This window comes from Danio rerio, chromosome 13 (assembly GCF_052040795.2).
Source record: "Danio rerio strain M-AB ecotype USA chromosome 13, GRCz13ab, whole genome shotgun sequence".
Classification (NCBI taxonomy): Eukaryota; Metazoa; Chordata; class Actinopteri; order Cypriniformes; family Danionidae; genus Danio; species Danio rerio.
Window position 1 is genome coordinate 7822689 of NC_141033.1, and position 19771 is coordinate 7842459.

Below are 19771 nucleotides of genomic sequence, written 5' to 3' on the forward strand. Positions count from 1 at the left end.
CAGTTTTTGTCATATATATATATATATATATATATATATATATATATATATATAATCCCTTAATTTCTGTTTATAGGATATATTTTTTACCACATTTCTAATCACAATATTTTTAATAACTAATAACTAATTTCTAATAACTGAGTAAATAATATTTGACTAGATATTTTCAAGACACTTCTATACAGCTTAAAGTGACATTTAAAGGCTTAACTAGGTTAATTAGCTTAACTAGGCAGGTTAGGGTAAGTAGGCAAGTTATTGTATATCGATGGTTTGTTCTGTAGACAGTCGAAAAAAATTGCTTAAAGGGGCTAATAATATTGACCTTAAAATGTTTTTTAAAAAAATTCAAAACTGTTTTTTTTTTTCTAGCCGAAATAAAAGAAATAAGACTTTCTCCAGAAGAAAACATAACATTTTCTTGCTCTGACCTATATATATATATATATACACACATATATATATATATATATATATATAAAACTGGTTGTAAATTGTGTACAATGTTCCAAGAAAACAGACAAAATTAAAAGAAATAACCTGTCATTTAGTTTTGTTTTGTCTTGTGGAATGTTGCTTACACATAAAAGGTGATATATAGGTGGAATAAAAAGTGTGTCGCCATCCTCTAAATTGTTCTTGTATGTTGTCTTCATCTTTAGTCTTCACAAGTGAGGCTGGCCCAAACCGGGACTGCAGTAGCCAAATCTAATCCTTGTAGTGGGAACCCTTAAATAAAGCAAGAAACCAAAAGGAGAAAGAATAGCATTGCAGCAGTTCATATTACCACAAATATATATTATTTGTTTCATGACAGACATATAACTGGAGTATGTGTTATGCAAGTGCCTAGCTAAAGTGTGTAATTTAATTTAAACTTAAAGAGTGTGTCTGAGCACTAATTTTCAGAAAAGCCATTTGAAAGTTAAATTCCTTGTAAAATTATAATGAATGTTTTTTTTTTTTTTTGGTTTTTAGTATCATTGTGTTAGTATAAATGTGTATCTAAATATGTCTAATCTTCAGATACCACATTACATGCAAATTAAACTAAGTTTTGTCAACTAAAATGTCACACTGTACACCACATTTAATATATCATAACTAGGGCCAGGAGGAATCTGCAGATGTTTTTTGCTATTTCTGCTGAAAATTTTGGTGGAAGTCTGCGGAATTATTTTGGGAGTATCATAACTAAAACCTTAATATATGAAATATAAAAATAATATATTTTTAAGTTTTATTTAATGTTTAAAAGGCAAATCCAATTAGATTCACTTTATTTGGTAAATAAAGCAAGTTTTTCACATAACATATCTAGTAAGACAGAAAATATTACTGTACAAACCTCATTGTACATAAATCAGATTAACATTTTCACATTAGTCAATAATATTACTGAAATTATTTAAAAACTGAATAAATATAGATTTACACACGTTTACTCAAGTAAATAAACAGAATTAATGATAGGCTAAACATCTGCGGAGTTCTGCGAAAAATCCGGGTGGGCCTAATCATAGCTTTATTTCTGCTACAAAAAGGTTTTTCAGCAAACAACTTCTATTAAATGTAGGCTATAGAGGAGGATAAATAAAGAAATTATATATTCAACTCTCTAATTAAATGCACCTGATGCAGCTAATAAAGTCTTTTAGGCTTATTTGAAAACTTAAATGACGTGTTGGACCACAGTTGGACAACGCTCAGTGAGAATACTTTTTTGCACAAATTCTTTCTGTTCTAAAGAAACATGTCTGATTGTTAGCAATCATCAAAGAGCAAACTTTTTTTTTTCAAATAAATACTATGCTCTTAAAAATAAACTTTTCATACATCAAGAATACTAAAAATATGTTTATTTAAAATGTTTTATATTTAAAAAAACAGCTTGAGGAGAGAATCAGTACATTGGAATACTATTTTTTCATCATGTGACACTATTAATTATATACATTGTATTAAATTTACAGTATTACTGCTTGACTATATTAATTAAATAAAGCTGACACTATCAGAAGAGAATTTACCATACCAACCTAAAAGCTATGAAACAGTAGTGTATGTTTAAGATGTTACTTACTAGTCCTATTGTATTTTGGAGAGGTTGTCTGACAGGAGGATCCCTTCAACTCAGCAGAATTCTCAGCAGACCATCAGCGTACACCAATCTAAGAATAAAATAAGCAATTAGTTAAAAACCAAAAATATATATATTTTATATTTCCAGGTTTATAGGAAAGAAGAAAGCTAAAGCAGATTTAAAATGTAGAAAAAAAATAAAACCTATTGACAATTTAATGGCACAACATACCCCAAACTAAGCACGCTCAAATGGTTAATTTACATAAATGACAACTGCTGATCATTATACCAATATTAACTGTTAAGGATTCATTCATTCATTTTCTTTTGGGCGTAGTCCCTTTAATAATCTGGGGTCGTCACAGCGGAATGAAAGGCCAACTTATCCAGCATATGTTTTACGCAGCGGATGCCTTTCCAGCTGCAACCAATACACACTCATTCACACACACTTATACACTATGGTCAATTTTAGCATACCCAATTCACCTATGTCTTTGGACTTGGGAAAACAGGAGCACCCGGAGGAAACCCACGCCAACACGGGGAGAGCATGCAAACTTCACACAGAAACGCCAACTGACCCAGCCGAGGCTCGAAGCAGCGACCTTCTTGCTGTGAGGCAAACGTGCTACCCTCTGCGCCACCGTGCTGCCCTGTTAAGGAATCAGATTAATATAAATGAATTGACATGTTTATTTAGTGTCTGACACATTAAATATTGCATTTTTAAATATTGTTTCATTTTAAGATTTATTTCAGAATTAACTATAGAACCTGGATATATCGTCACATTTTCATGCACAGCAGCATTTCCAAGAACATAGAAAAACAGAATATAGGCCAAATGAAAAAAAAATTAATTAAAAAAACTCTGACTGTAACTGGCTAGGAATGGGCAGGTATAAGATTCTGAGGGTATAATCTTGGATAAAAATATCACAGTTTCACAGTATTGTGATTACTGCTCTGAAATGTTTTTTTTTTTTATCTCTGTGTAAAAAACAGCTACTTTTTCCCCATTGAACACAATATGTTTTATTTTAAGAAACATTTAAAATATTTTGTAACAGTAAACATGCCAGGCTAAATAATAATTTAATAAAATAGTACTATCTTCATTAGACTCAAAAACACTGATTTCTTGTGAAGGCATAATAAGCTATTTGTTTTTCAGATTTTTGCTTAATCGTGAGCTGACCAGTAGCTTTTGATGTGGAGGGTATTTTGCTGCTGTAGATAAAGTTGGACTATTTTTTTAAGCCTTTGATAACGCGCTAAAAACCATATACAATGCATCCGGAAAGTATTGATAGCGCTTCACTTTTTCCACATTTTTAATGGTTCAGTCTTATTTCAAAATGGATTAAATTCATTAATTTCCTCAAAATTCTACACACAATCGCCATAATGGTTGTTGACCCGATTTTAGTTAATCATTTACAAGTCAATATTGCCAATATGGATTGTGATTTAAAAAAAAATAACATATAAAATTGCAGTGTTAAATGCAATGCCATCAAACATTTTAGATGCACCAGTGCAAAAAGCTAGTCTAGAGCACTTGGAATGCTGGTGTAGTTCTAGTTAAATTCAGTTCAGTTAAAGCTGTGCAGCCGGTCTCAAGTATAGGATTTAGTATTCAACTAATCTTAACAACTAAACATTTTCGAGTCTGTATTTTCCAGCTCATGTACTACAATGTAACAGATACTGTATATTGCCACCTTGATACTTAAGCTTTCTTTAAAATATTTTGTGTTCAACCGATTAATTAATTCTTTCATATAATTTTTTCAGTGCAATAGTATAGCTTACACTGGTGTATTTGTATGGACCCCCCAAAATAGCGGAGGCCACATTTTGGCCACCCAAGTATAAACTTCTAGCCTAGCCACTGTGAACTACCTGTCTGTCCTGCTCCAGAACTCTTTGTCGGCTGCTTGTATGTCTGCATACAGCTGCACAAGTCTTTTAACACTGACAAATACAGCCTCTGCACATCCTCACAACCAGGAGAACAGAATGATCAGGAGGACCTGAAAAATATAACCAACTGAAATCAGTTGAAATGTATTTTGTCGTGTGATGATGACACAAAAATATATCTTTTTTTCACAAAGGATGTGCTGTTACCTATGAAACGGTCTATAATGAATGATCTTTTGATCCTGTTTCCTTGATGTCATTCACTCAGAGATGGTTTGGACATTTGATTGTATCTAAACTGTACTGAATTTAAGTTACAAAAACATTGATAGCAGAACCGTTGATCTTGTAACTTATACAAATTGTTAAGTATTGAACAAGTCTGCAACCAAACTAGTCAAGTTAATAATACTAATCTCAACTCAACTATGATTAGTTGTCTTGTTTCTGCTGCCCAGACGGTCTCTCCACCTGCTGATAAAAAAGGAAAAAGTATGGTATTTTTACAACAATGAAACTGCAAACAACTTAACTATAAGGGGGTAAGCAGTGAGCATCTTTTATTATAAGCAATTTACTGAATACTTTGTCACTGGAATTACCTAAAAGCCAAACGTCCCAAGTTTGGCTCATAGCTGTCCACACATCTGCCCAGTAGCTTGTGGTAATACTGAAGACACTGATCAGCTGGTCCAACTGAGTTTGGAGTTGAACTGCAATCCGGCATCCAACACTGCAAAAAAAGAGAAACTCACTTTGGGTTAACAAATAATTGAATCCCATCCACACATTTCAAGTAATTGTGCAGTTAATTCTCTTATTGAATTTTCTGAGAGCTTATGAATATATTTTGTCTTCCCAAAATAGCATGTACTGAAACACAACATTATATAAATATAATTTAATAAGAGCGTGACTTGGTGGCACAATAGGTAGTGCTGTCGCCTTACAGCAAGGATGCTGACTCGAGCCTCGGCTGGATCAGCTGGCATTTCTGTGTGGATTTTGCAAATTCTCCCGGCGTTTGCATGGGTTTTCTCTGGGTGCTCCGGTTTTGCCTACAAGTCCAAAGACATGGGGTACAGGTGAATTGGGTAGACTAAATTGTCTGTAGTGTATGAGTGAGAACAAGCGTATATGGTTGTTTCCCAGTGATGGCTTGCAGCTGGAAGGGCATCCACTGCGTAAAACATATGCTGGATAAGTTGACAGTTCATTCCGCTGTGGTTACCCCAGATTAAAAAAGGGACTAAGCAGAAAAGAAAATGAATGAATGAATTTAATAAGAGTTAAACTGATTTGTTAACATGTCTGTCAGGAGCTGATCTACCTTTTAATTAATTTTTTGCTTAATTTTTTTAACAGGTAAATCAATACACTTTTTCTATGCTATTTGTGAGATTGTGTATGTTGTCAAACTGATGAAAATGTTTTCTCAATTTACTTTAACATTTTTGTGTTTGTTTATGTTTTTATAACTTGCAGCCGTTGTTAAATTTAAAAGTATTTTAAACATGGATGGACATCTAAATGCATAAAGGGCACATATCTCAACAAATTATGAAATATTTCCAGATAAATCAATTTTGAATTAAAATGTATATTAATCTCCAGACTTGCATCTTTCATCAGCTACACAGCACTTAGGTTAAACTTTGACCTCCTTTTCAGTTGATGTGGAAAACAAAAGCAAAAGAAAGAAAAAACAAAACGACTGAATACAAGTTGCATATCATGCCTGTACAAATCAAAATGTATTCATTTAGGGCTTAAATTGACTTGTTTGAGGATGAGTTAGGGTGTAAGGGATGGGTGAACGGTGTAAATATACATGTAATTCATAGCTATGATGTAAAGCTGAATTTTCAGCATCATTACTCAAGTCTTCAGTGTCACTTGATCTTTCAGAAATCTTTTTTTAAGATGTTGATTTAGTGCTTGAGGTTGAACTAATATAATGGTGATTATCAAATGGTGCTGATTTGCTGCTCAAGAAACATTTCTGATTGCTATCAATGCTAAAAACAGATGTGATGACAAATAATTTAGTGTAAACTTTTTTCTAAGATTTAATAAATCAATTAATCATAAAAAAATTAAACAAAATGAAAATCACAAATATTACTTCATTAGCAGCAAATCTGCATATTTATTAAGTTCTGAAGAATCATGTGATGTGAAATTTAATACCACGTTTCAATATCAAAACTTTCTTAAAATAACTGCAATAAAGACAAGTAACATATGCATAATATATAGACATGTAACATGTGCATAATGATGTGCAATGGAAATTCATATGAATTAATCCTCTGCTTAAAGTTACCTGTCTTTCCTGCATCTCTGTGATCAGCTCCCTTCAGAAATTTAGGAATCTTGTGTTATATTTTCTGTAGCAGGGGGTTATTCTCTCAGTCCTGAAACCACAGAACACTTTTTTTACTTAACATTTGTTTAAGATACCATGAAATATCAAAAAACGATTGAACTTTTGATTCACGGTCCTTTACAGTAAAATGCGTATTTTAGACTACATATGGAGTGCATTCAATAAAACATTGACAAAACCTCTCATCTACACATAAAGAATAAATAAAAGCCAAAACTTTAACAAACAAGTTTAACAAGAGCTAACATTAAGTAAGTTAACGTAATATTACCCCGACGCTAACGTTACCAGTGCTAATATGCTAACGGACTTTTACGAAGACTTACCACGCTTATATAACATATTATTCAACTGAATATTCATCAATTGCCAATAATAAAAGTGTGAGGAACAGTTTTATGTAGTATTTGCTTTGTTTTAGGGACTAAACTTACCTGAAAATAGTCAAAACGGCAGCTTGAGAGAAGTCGTGTTGTGTCTTTCAGGTGTGGTGTCATGTCGTGTTGTAGCTTCGTTTCCCATAGCAACATCCTCTCCGCTCCAGTGTTGGAATGAGACGCGCGCGCGCACATCAAAGTCATGCAGTATTACATTTATAAACATGATCACTCCATAGACAATTTAAATAATAACCTTGTATTTTATATCTTGAATTTAAAATGTATTTAGCAGTTTTATATACGCTATTATCTTTAAGACGAGCTTTATTGCCTACTAACTGTTACAAAACAAACACTTTATTTGTGCAACAGATTCACTGTCAAAATAACCAATAAATATAAATGCAAGTATATATAAAACAAAGATGTCACTCTGTAAAAAGGGGTTTATTTTAATTAAACAGCCGAAATGCAGAACATACTTGATTTTTACACTGGGAAAAATTTAATAGAAAAAGCCACGATGAAAAAAGCAAACAGCAAAAAACAGAAAAAAACAACGTTTTCTTTATTAAAGCATAACAATAAAGCTTTTATATTTTAATGAATTGAAATCATGTATTGTAGGCATTTTGGTCAGTTTTACTGCATTAATGTAGGCTATTCAAAGCTGGACCGACCGACGCAGTAGACATGATGCATGGCGCGTTTGTCTAATTAATTATGCACGCAAAAACTTACTTGTAAACAAATATGTTGCCGGATTCTTTCATGGGCATGAGAGATAAAGTGCTTATATAAGTGCTTCGTCGGCCTCTGGTCGTTAACCGATGCAGAGCCGACGTTTGTTGAGCTGGAACAATAGAACACACGACCGAACGATCATGCGTATGTTTGGCCGACCATATACCGATGTTAGAATTAGAGGGGCCGACGTGTTGACCTTCGGCCGACGTCGGCCCAACGTATGTGTGCTGTCTGGGTTTATGCATCAGACATTTTCTTTAAAATAAGTTTTATAGACATAGACATCACCTATATATGCTTTAAAACTGAAGATTAATGATGTATGTATATAATAAATTTGATTGTAACCTTAACTTAGTTTGATTGTAATGCAATATTTCCCTGATGGGTTGCAGCTGAAAGGGCATGCGTGAAACATACACTATTTTTTGATTGCACAAACTACTTATTTATAATTATAGCTTAAACAACACAGTTCTTAAGATTTCAATGGAACAACTTAATATTTTTTGTCAAATCCACATAAATTTGTTAAAAGTGTTAAGTTAACTTAATCGATTTGTGTTGGGACATGGATAAAATGTGTGAAACTCTACATTTTTTACAGTTACTATGCTGGATGAGTTGGCGGTTCATTCTGCTGTGGCTACCCCAAAAAAGGAAGCAGAAAAGAAAATTAATGAATGAATGTAATACAATAATGTGCATCTTTTGTAAAGCTGCTTTGTAACAATAATTATTGTAAAAAGCGCTATCAGCTTAGTGATTCTATATGCTCTTTGGTGCTATGCAGATAAACTTGAATTGATTTAAATAAATAAAAATATCATTGGGTGACTTTTGAGAATTAAATAAATTAAAAAATGAATGAAAAACAAATAAAGTAAATCTTTTGAATAAATAAATAAACAAATAAATAATAAAACTAATAATCCCGTCTGTTTTTTTATTCTGCATTCAAAAGGCAACAAACTTAAACGGTCATAACGAACTTCGACGAAGGAAATGTGCAGTGGAGGATTATCGAGCATACAGAGTAAATAAAATTTATGAAATACATCAAAATTACTATAACAATCGTAGCTATATCCATATATTTTGTCTTTACATGATTCTGGGATACACGTAAAGTGTCGTTGCTAAACTGAACATTAGTAAACCGACCGTCGACTGAAGTTAGGAGATGTGCCGTGATTGTCAAGCATACAGGGTAACGTTAAATACAATTGATGAAATACATCAAAACAATCATAACAATCGTAGCTAACTTATATACATATATTTTGTCTTTACATAATTCTGAGATCTGTAAGGTGTCGTTTGCTTAATTGATCAACAGAAAACCGACCGTCGACGGAAGTGTCACTGACAAGTTTCGTAGTTAAAAAAACGGTGGTGACCGTAAATTAACTGTTAAGTTATCGCTTTTACCGTATTTCATATAAGACTACATCTGTTGTAAAACATGTAACGTTATGTAACGTCAAATGTTTTATATGTGTGAAATAACGTTACATTATAAAGATCGCATGATGCTGGAAATAATGTCCGTTCAGATTTTTTTGAATAAAAATGCTTGGATGTTTGAGCGATTGAGGCTGCTTGGATTTTATATTATAAGTCATTACATTAATATTACGTTAATATTATACATTAGTAATACATTAATAATACCACGGTTGTATTGTGGTGTAAAGTCAGAGTAAGTTAACGTTACAGTCCTGATACAATAGCTAAAGTTTTGCTAGAATGAGGGGTTCATGCGGCCACCCTGCTGAAAAATCCAGCTTAAACCAGCCTAGGATGGTTGACTGGTTTTAGCTGGTCGACCAGCCTGGTTTTGGAGGGGTTTTGGCCATTTCCAGCCTGGTCTTAGCTGATCAGGCTGGAAAGTGACCAGCTAAAACCATCTACACCAGCTTGACCATCCTGGTTTAAGCTGGACAATGACATAGCTGGTTTTGGCTGGGCTTGGAAAACCTGGAAAAGTCATGGAATTTTTACATGGCATTTTCCAGGCCTGAAACAGTTTTGGGAAAGTCATGGTAATTAGTTTAACAAATATCTGTATACTTGAATTAGGACTGCACAATATTGATAAAATCTGACATTACCATATTTTGTACTTTTGTGATGTGAATACAATTTCAACAGATGATTTAACAGGGTTATTTAGATTTGTTGGGGGAAAATTTACTTGAAAGTTCTGGAAAAGTCTTGGAAAAGTCATGGAATTTTAGTAGTAAAAATGTGTATGAACTCTGTAGAATATGAAGCCTCTAATTACAAGTACAAACAGCTAAAAAAAGATAGGTAATTAAAAAAATCCACTAGATGGCAGAGAGGTTACACTATTTAAAAAATATATATTTTGTCAATTTTCATCATTTACTTAATTATAAAACGTTGGTAAAGGGGGATGAGGCTTTTGTAACCTTTTTCACATCAGGGTCCAGTTTTTGGTTAACGTTAGACCATACACAATCAATCTGAAGGCTAAAGTTTAATCAAACATTACTTATCAAATAATCAATATTATTTTTTCAAGACAGTACACAAGAAAATTATATTTCATTAGCATAATGCTGATGAACTTAAGGATATCAGAGATTTAATGGCAATGTAAGCTAAATAATTTATCAGCTTGCAGCCAGTGTTCCTCTTAAAGTCCACATGAAATCAAAATTTTCAACGTCTGATTTGATAGTGCACGTTGTTAGTCTTAAGATTAAGTTAAAAGGATAGATCACCCATAAATTCAATTCTGTCATTTACTCACTCACCATTTACCTAAAAGCTCTTAAATGTTGTCACATATCTGTGAGTTCTCTGAAGCTTTGTTTTTCCAGCTCAGATAGCCCCACTTGTTTTTGTAATTCATTAAGTCAAATTTTGTTGCAGATGCATGACCCCAGAGAAATGAAGGACGAGGCGTCCATTCGTTCTCCTAAGCAGAGAAATGTCCGCTTATGGAGTGCTTTTTTTTCCCTGACATGCCTGGCAGCAGTATTGGAGTGTTTGTTTGAGGTAAGACTTTTATCTGAAGGATGTAGTGAAAATGTAACGTTTCATACTTCATGGATCTTGTTCATTGATGTTGACAAATCTTGGCAGAGCGTGCTTATCTAGATGGCAATACAAGACATTCTGTCATCATTTACTCATCCTCCACTTGTTTAAATCATTTTGATTCTCTCTCTTCAGTTGAACATTATAAAAATCACTGGAAATGGAAATGCTAGAAACTGGTAACCATTGACTTATGTATTTTATGCTTACCTATGGGTAAAATTTAAGGGTAAAATTTACTCCGTGGTGGTTCTAGTGTTAAGATGCAGAGAATCATTCTCAATTCATCAGTTCTTAATGTATATTAAACAACATAACCTATTGATTTTTGGTCATGCTTTATTGATATATTAGCCCCCTTTTAATTTTTTTTTCTTTTTTAAATATTTCCAAAATGATGTTTAACAGAGCAATGAAATTTTCACAGCATGTCTGATAATATTTGTTTTATTTTGGCTAGAATAAAAGCAGTTTGGAACTTTTTGAAAACCATTTTAGGCTCAAAATTATTAGCCCCTTTAAGCAATTTTTTCCCGATAGTCCACAGAACAAACCATTGTTAAAGAATAATTTGTGTAATTACTCTAACCTGCCTAGTTAACCTAATTAACCTACTTAAGCCTTTAAATGTCACTTTAAGCTGTAAAGAAGTGTCTTGAAAAATATCTAGTCAAATATTATTTACTGTCATCATGGCAAAGATAAAATAAATCAGTTATTAGAAATGAGTTATTAAAACTATTATGTTTAAAAATGTGTTGAAAAAATCTTCACTGCGTTAAACAGAAACGGGGGAAAAAAATAAACAGAGGGCGAATAATTCAGGGGGGCTAATAATTCTGACTTCAACTGACTTGATGGGTTTCTAATGAAATCAATGTCCACTCCAGAGAAGAAAATTGATAAAATACACTTTTATTAATAAAATAAAATCCAGTGAAAAAGTAGAATAGACAAAGATACAAATAACAGAAAGCAAAATCCTTACTTTATCCTCCGTTGAAAATAAAGGGCCTACGACATTAAGTATATAAGTCAGAAAGCGCAAAGCTGGTTTGTATATTTCAGCTTTTTATACTCCTCATGCATAGATAAAGGTCCACTAATAGGACAGTATTCAGAAACAGTGTTCAGAAACAGGTCTGTAGAGGCAGATCATAGAAACAGGTGTATAACCTAAATAAATCATACTGTACATTCAAGATCATGCTTATCAATTGAACAATGGCTTAACCCCTCGGGCAAACAGATACATAGTCATCCGAGTATATTACAAAACATAAATCAACATTTAAGCAGTTTTATCATCAACATGCAAAGTGTGCCTACACATTCATGCACTGAGAGTCATGTGCGTTGGGTGAGCAGTGAGGTCAGCCAAAGTTCCTCCAGCTGATCAGTTGGTTCGGCGCGCCCCCTGTCGGAGACACCTTACTCTTACGCTTGGCTTCATAAGAGTTGTGCTTTTACGCATCTATATATATATACACATACAGTTGAAGTCAGATTTATTAGCCCCCCTAAAATATTAGAATTATTGTTTATTTTTTTTCAACACATTTCTAAGCACAATAGTTTAAATAACTCATTTCTAATAACTGAGTTATTTTATCTTTGCCATGATGACATTAAATAATATTTGACTAGATATTTTTCAAGATACTTCTATAGAGCTTAAAGTGACATTTAAAGGCTTAACTAGGTTAATTAGTTTAACTAGGCAGGATAGGGTAATTAGGCAAGTTATTGTATAACTATGTTCAGTAGACTATCAAAAAATATATAGCTTAAGAGGGCTAATAATCTTGACCTTAAAAAGGTTTTAAAAAAATGACAACTGCTTTTATTCTAGCCGAAATAAAACAAAGAAGACAAAAAATAAGAAAAAATATTATCAGACATACTGTGAAAATTTCCTTGCTCTGTTAAACATCATTTGGGAAATATTTAAAAAAGAAAATAAAATTCAAAAGGGGGCTAATAGTATATATTATATTATCTGTGATAATAAACATTTAATATAATAATGAATAGCAAGTAATAAGCCAGTAGTAAATGCTGTAAATTGTAACTAAACTAAATTGTTACCTGTTTATTTTCCAGCTGTTTTTCAACTCTGACATCTCAGGGCTCAGCTTCATGAGATACATTCTGGATGTGATTTTCATCATCAACATCATTTCACGCTTTTTCATCGGATATGAAGTCCATGGAGTAGTTATTACAGACCCAAAGAAAGTTAGGAAGAAATACCTTAGGACTTGGTTTTTTTTCGATCTTTTGTCTGTTTTACCCTTCCAAGCATTAAAACAAGTACACCCATATATGAGGTTTTTGGAGGCCAGTAGATGTCTACGAGTGTTCCGATTGTTTACTATCATTTGTAAGTTATTTATTTATGTCCTTAATAGAATTTACCCTGTTACTATCATGCATCAAGTAATTGTTTTTTTTTCTTGCTTGTAGCCTATTTTAGTAAGGAACCAGACACAAACAAGGTCCTACTCACAGCGTTCAGGATGTTTTCTATTATGGCCCTGTCTGTTCAGTTCTCAGCCTGTCTTTGGTAAGCCTGAAAAAATGGACAGATATCATACCCTTATGACGGTCCTTTTCACTACAATTTGTGTTTCCCTAAGACAGGGGTGTCCAAACTCAGTCCTGGAGGGCCGGCGTCCTGCAGATTTTTAGCTCCAACACACCTGCAAGGATGTTTCTAGAATGGCTAGTAAGAGCTTGATTAGCTAGCCCAGGTGTGTCTGATTGGGGTTGGAACTAAACTTTGCAGGACACCGGCCCTCCAGGACTGAGTCTGGACATGTCTGCCTTAAGACATTGGCCTTGAATCAATTTTATTTTGTTAACAGAAAAATAGACTTCTCTTTTTTTAACCGCTTAATGTTAAAATAGCAATCAATTATTATTGTAATTCCAAGATATATAGTTTAAGAAACAATTCACTCCATTTACTGCTGGATTATTACCTGCTATAATTAAGATATTATCTATTTATTAGCACATATAGAGTAAAATCTTATTTTTAATTAATGATATTTTAATAAATTTTAATGATATTATCAGCTAATTGGTAGTTTTTTTTTTTTAACTAAAATTAATAGTTAAGGGTTTGTTAATTGCATGAATTGTACTTTAAAATAAGGACCAAAACAATTGCATAGCTAAAAGTAATGATGTCTTGTCATTTCAGGTTTAATCAGGTGTGTGATGCAGATTATAAAGGCAATAAGAAGGTTTGCACTAAAGGCGACAACTGGTTGCTGCTGCTTTCAGAATGTAATTTTTTTTTCATTCAATTTCCAATAACACATACTAAATGTGTCTCACTGTTTTTAAGAACTGCTCTATGGAAGATTTTGGTTAAAAAGGTCATTAGATTTAAGGCATAGATTACAAGATGAAAATGCAGACATTATTTAGCATTTACCATTGGTAGCACTGCACAGCATGCACTTCTGAAAGACAAAAACAATGTCAAAAAACTTCTGGTAATGCAAATATTGTAATATTGACCTTGTTCTTTCACATATGAGTGGTGCAACCATTGGAATCTTATTGGCTCAAGATGTCTTATTCACTGTCTTTGATTTTTAGCAGATCATTTTGTATGGAGGACCAGGAGTGCCAGTTAGAAATAAAATGAAGAATCAAATTATCAATTTAATAATTGAAGCATTAAAATGTGTATAAATAAATTGCAATTTACATGGACAAATAAATAGAATTATTTAAATGTGTTTATTTAACTGTGTGTTTAAATGTCATTTAATAAAGCATTAAAACAAAGCATTTAAAAAAACTTTTAAATGTATAAATAATAAGACAACTTTATCAGTGTTTATTTAATTCATGTTTTAAAACGCTGATTAATCAAATGTATACAAACAATAAAAAGCCTATTTATAGATAATTTTAAATGCATTTAAATGCACAGTTTAAATAGTTTTTTTAAAAAGGCAAATGCTTTTTTTCACTCTATTTGTCACTTCCTTTTCTTGTTCTATTGCCACATGCTTTTCTTGAGTTAAAAAAAAAATCGAGCTAAAAAATGCCATTGAACAGTTCACACTTGAGAGCAACCAATCAACTTTCGCTTCAAATCACTGTCATTGGACAGAGAGAAAACTATAGTTGATTTTAGGAGGAGTTTAAAGGTCAGCGAAGCGACTCAAATGTCAGGGCATTCTGAATGTTTTTGGAGTCGGTTTGTGGATAAATTGTGCAATAAATTCACATTTCCTGATTTACATTTTTAATTTCTATAGCTTCTGATAATCCAAAATAAGACCACATATTGATAAATAATGTTATGATATCTGATTAGCTGTTTTAACACAAAGTTATGATTGAATTGCCTCTTGTTACAGTGATGAAAATAATTTAATAACAAGAAGGAAATGTTCAAGGGCCGATGACATGACCACATTGAAATGGTCTATAAAAACGTTTGATAATTGAGTGATGGCGTTACTGCGGTCATTCTAGCCCTTGTTATTTTTTTGTCGCTCATAAACTGAGGGTGAGATGGCAAAATGGGAAAATTAAGGTTTGCATACTCCTGGTTGGAGAAAAAAATGAGTTTAAACAGTGGCTGCAAACAACCGTGTAATTAATTCTTTCAAGGTTTGTTTCTTTCAAGCTTATCTGAGTTCTGTTGCATGCTTTAATGATTTATTTAACTACAACTGTTTATCAAGCTAAAGGTTTGATAATGATTAGAACTTGACGTTTTGATGATGTCTTAAAATATTCTGAGAAGGTCTTTCAAAAGTCCTAAAAAAGGTATTGAAATTTTCTTTAGGATTCCTGTATATATCCTGGTATTTCGATACAACGCCAAAAGAACTGATCTGAACACAAATACCACTACCCAAAACACATTTATCATTATATATCAAAGCCCCACACTGTCTGATGATAAAATATTAAATAGAAACAAAATAAATAACAAAAGAAAACACCAAAATAACAGGATTTTTGGGTCTGGTTTATTCGTAATTGCAAAATTAGAGCCCTTCAAATCTTATTGATAGAAAGCACTTTTGTGTCCTTGTATTTAAATAATGTACATCAGGCATGCAATGCATCATCAGACAGTGTGGGGCTGTGATATATAATGATAAAATGCCTTCGCGGTAGTAGTATCTGTGTTCAGATTGGTTCTTTGGCACTGTCGAGAAAGCAGTTTGACCATTTACTGCCGTTTATTACTATTAGTCATTTCCACAGATCTAATTTATTAAAGCGGTTCCATTTATATTAGTGTACACCTGACCTGATCAAGCTTATATCTTTAAAATCATTGGGTGATTTAAAAATCTAGTGATGTCTTTTTTCAGAGGTTTGTTTTTGCAGTGTGTTAAGTCTTAAAACTCTCTTGTATTACAGCATATTTCCGAATATTTTTTTTAATCTTCAATTTCAGCCAATCTGACAGGCATTTCTGATGTGGAGTGGTATGCTACTTCAGTTTACTGGTCGGTGATCACACTATGCACCATAGGGTAAGTACTCTCATTGCTATTTGTCACAGTAGTGCTTACTATTTTTCCTTATATATTTTCTAAAATTGTTTGTTTTCTCTCTGCAAGATTTGCAGCTCCTCATCATACCACTAAAATATATGCAGCCTCGTTTTTAAAATGGATGAATGGACTTAGGTCATTTACTTAACGTAATGTTGTTCAAAAACTATTTTCCTTTCTTACATTATTTATTTATCCCTCTACGTACTTTTAAATATCTTTTATCTTGCAGTATCACATTTATTTCTATATGAAAGCAGAGCTGAAACACACGCACACCCACAAATTCTTTATGAAGATGCATGAAGTTTGATTTTTTCAGCTGCCACTTACAAAATATAATGACGCAGGGCTCGAAATGATCCTTTTTTGCTTGGTAGCACCGGTGCTCCTAACTTCAAAAATGTAAGTGCACCAGCCAAATTTAGGCGCACCAGCCAAAAATTATGAGCACTCTTACTAAAAGATTTATATTAACAGATTTATGGCATTTGAAATCAACGCTAATCTAAACTATCAAACAAAAAAAAATTGCATGCGCTCACTGAAATTCCAACTGTTTTGGTCACATGTGCATCCGAAGTTTTATCTATGCGACCTCAAAATATATTTGGGAGCATTTGTGTGATTGCAGAAATTGTAGCCACTTTTCCACTATTGTGCTGAATCATTATTTATGCTGAACCGTTCCATTCCATGCAAAACCAGGCCAGACAGCACAGATTTCAATTTCCACTGTCGTACTGCAACAGAGCTATTTGGAACGTTACACAAAATGCATCAGTAGTAGTTGCCTTGTAAAGCAATGTAAACGGCTCCCTTTGTTCGGTTCAATTTAAATAAAAGTAGAAAGTTTTTTCATGTTCATGCCGCGTGACTAAACACTGTTATGCCACTCTCTTGTATAGACATTTTTCTTAGAACACAAAGTTACCCATTACTCTTTGCGTGTATGCGCAAGGAGAATGCTAAGAACTTCTGGTCGGCAGCTTTTGCGTTTACACAGTCACATTTGGACAGCTTAGAAACGAGTTTTTATCTATTTTACCTGCTTTTATCATCTTTGAACTAATACTGGTGTCCATCACGCCACCTCCTAAACTGATCATTTTAATAAATGCAATAGGATGGAAAATAACTGCTGTGAAGCATTTTTCCCTCATTGTCACAAGGCATCTTCTGCCCTTTAAATGAAGCCTTGTCATTGCTAAATTCAACATTTTCTCTTTCTTTCAAATATATAACCAGCCCAAACAAATGTAGTTCACCAAAATGTTTGACACACACACGTAGCCTAATGCCCCACTAACACATTGATTTAATAACTGTGACAAAGTGAAAATAAAGAGACATTTGCAAATGACAGAAAAACACAAACCATGGTAAAAACAACACACTCGGTTCCCGATTAGAATGAACATGCAAATCAGTCAGCAGAGTACAGGGCCGGAGTGGGACTCTTTTTCAGCCCTGGAGTTTCAAGCCTCAGACCGGCCCACCTCAGTTCAAGACGGACTATATTAAAATAAGGTCATTTCCAATTCAGTTTCTAATACTCTATCACGTCTTTTTTTGAGAAAACAGCTGCTTTAGAACTTTAAATGTTCAACAACCCTAACAGTATTATATGTCTTGATAATAAATATTGAAAAAAAAAATAATAATAATAACATACTCAGTCGAGGATCAAACCCGGGTCGGCAGCATCATAATTTAACGTGCTAACCACTGGACCACAACAGTTGTATATAGAGAAGTGACTCATCTGAGTTATATCATCATTAACCTGCAGGCTGGTTACATATAAAAAGAGCAGAGCTGCGGTAAAATAATGAATAAGAAGACTGTGGTCAAGTAAATAATAAATTAATTTAAAAAGTGTGACTGCTGAGAGCAACAGATTCTGGAGCTAGGGACACCGGCCCTCGCGGCCAAAAAACGGACCGGCCCACCGGGAATTCTCCCGGTCCTCCCGATTAGCCAATCCGGGCCTGGCAGAGTATCAATAACTGTTAATCTGTTAAGTTTCATGCCAGTAACCTGGTTTGCTCCATGATGTAGTGAAGTATTGCATGCGACACACACACACTGTATTTCTGATGGCAGACACATGAACTTGGAGAACGTTTTTCTCTTTCGCTTGAACCACGTATGACAGATTATAACGGCTTTAACACACACCTTTCAAAGTTGTGTCACAAAAACAGTGTAATCCACTCAAAACGCTATTGAAACCCATTTTTGGATTGCAAATTACCAGTTGTAAACACTGTAAACAGAAGTTCTAAACATTCTACCGGAAGACGCTGGTCGCTATGATGCCCTCCATGTAGCAGCCAAGAAGAAGGTCTATAGGGGTGCTAAATATAGCTACAAGTCAAAGCACCCATATTTATTTTAAGGTCATATGTTGTGCGGCTCTGGGCAAATTTTAATCAAATCAAATCAAATCACTTTTATTATCACATCATCAGTAGCACGTGTGCTATGATAAGTGAAAAGCTTAGGTGCTGGCTCCAGACAGTACAAAATACAGACAGTGCAAATAAAATGACAGTGCATAATACAGACAGTGCAAAATGCAGACAGTGCAAATACAACGACAAAATACAACAGCATATCTCCTCAAAAAAAAAATGTAAAAAAATAAATAATAATAAATAAAAAAAATAAAAAATAAAAACGGGACAATGTAAAATTGACAGCGATATGTACAATGAATAGGTGTCCGCATAGTTGTAGGCAGCATTGTTTAAGTATGGATTGGTTTATCAGAGGGAAAATGATCAAAATGTAACTTGATAAAATTTCGGCGCATATGTGATAAATTCAATGCCATATATATTTATGCGCTGGTCGTAAGATGTTGTTTTTTATCATATTGTTTAATAAATTACATTGAACAGCTATGGAGATATACATGCCACAAATTTAGAAGAGTCCACAGTTGCATCTGTTGTGATGCTTCTCGGATTGCTGGCCTTCGGATTCAGCATGTCTAGTTTGAGCACAGTCATAAGCAACATGGCTTCACTAAGAGGAAGGTTCCACCATAGAATTGAGGCTGTTCTTCATTATATGGTTTGTAATAGAGAGATTTTTGTTATCCATTTGTCACATGTCTACTGTTTATTTAACCTTGAATTGAACTCTTTTAATGAAAGATGCATATGGACTTACCCATGGAAATCCAGACGATGGTGCACCACTATTACTACTACCTTTGGTTGCACCAGAAGGGCCGCAACATCACAGGACTCATGGACGATCTTCCAAATGTACTGCGTGAAGATATTTCAAGTAGCTGTTACCGATCTCTGATTAAAAAAGTGAGTTATTAATAAAGTGGCTGAGGACTTAAAACATTTATTCTTAAAAACATCACAAGAATTAACAATTCAATGTATATTTTAAAGAGAATATACATTTTTTTACATTTCTAGGCTAAGCTGTTCAGAAACACAGCAAATGGCTTTAAAATGGCATTGTCCCTGAAATTAAAGACATACACATACATTCCTGGACAAACTTTGGCCAAAGCTGGAGAAATTAATCAAAACCTGTATTACATTAAGCATGGCCATGTACAGGTATGGCTAACATAAATCTTTGAGAATAACTGTAAT

General features: G+C 33.4%; 1 protein-coding gene and 1 long non-coding RNA gene across 10 annotated transcripts in view; one reads left to right on the forward strand and one right to left on the reverse strand.

Moving 5' to 3' along the window:
* Positions 1-325: 325 nt before the first annotated feature.
* Positions 326-6943, reverse strand: LOC147840986 (uncharacterized). Of its 2 annotated transcripts, XR_015505652.2 has the most exons (10): positions 6841-6943; positions 6344-6434; positions 4968-5266; positions 4620-4750; positions 4445-4491; positions 4225-4315; positions 3997-4127; positions 2578-2744; positions 2087-2174; positions 326-732 (listed from the first exon to the last, which is right to left on the reverse strand). It is a non-coding gene; the product is annotated as an uncharacterized LOC147840986 (long non-coding RNA). The 2 variants fall into 2 exon arrangements; XR_015505653.2 differs by lacking the exon at positions 4225-4315 and having other exon boundaries at positions 532-732; positions 2673-2744; positions 4968-5075.
* Positions 6944-8463: 1520 nt separating this feature from the next.
* The window catches only part of cngk (cyclic nucleotide-gated potassium channel), a 53956-nt gene continuing 42648 nt past the window's right edge, over positions 8464-19771 (forward strand). For 3 of the 8 annotated variants that reach the window (XM_087277336.1, XM_087277340.1, XM_087277342.1), the window contains exons 1-9: positions 8464-8569; positions 10435-10560; positions 12706-12985; positions 13069-13168; positions 13811-13896; positions 16046-16124; positions 19052-19226; positions 19310-19474; positions 19589-19735. In XM_087277336.1, the coding sequence (XP_087133462.1) occupies positions 10435-10560; positions 12706-12985; positions 13069-13168; positions 13811-13896; positions 16046-16124; positions 19052-19226; positions 19310-19474; positions 19589-19735 (1158 nt within the window). In that variant the 5' untranslated portion in view covers positions 8464-8569. 8 annotated transcript variants of the gene reach the window in all.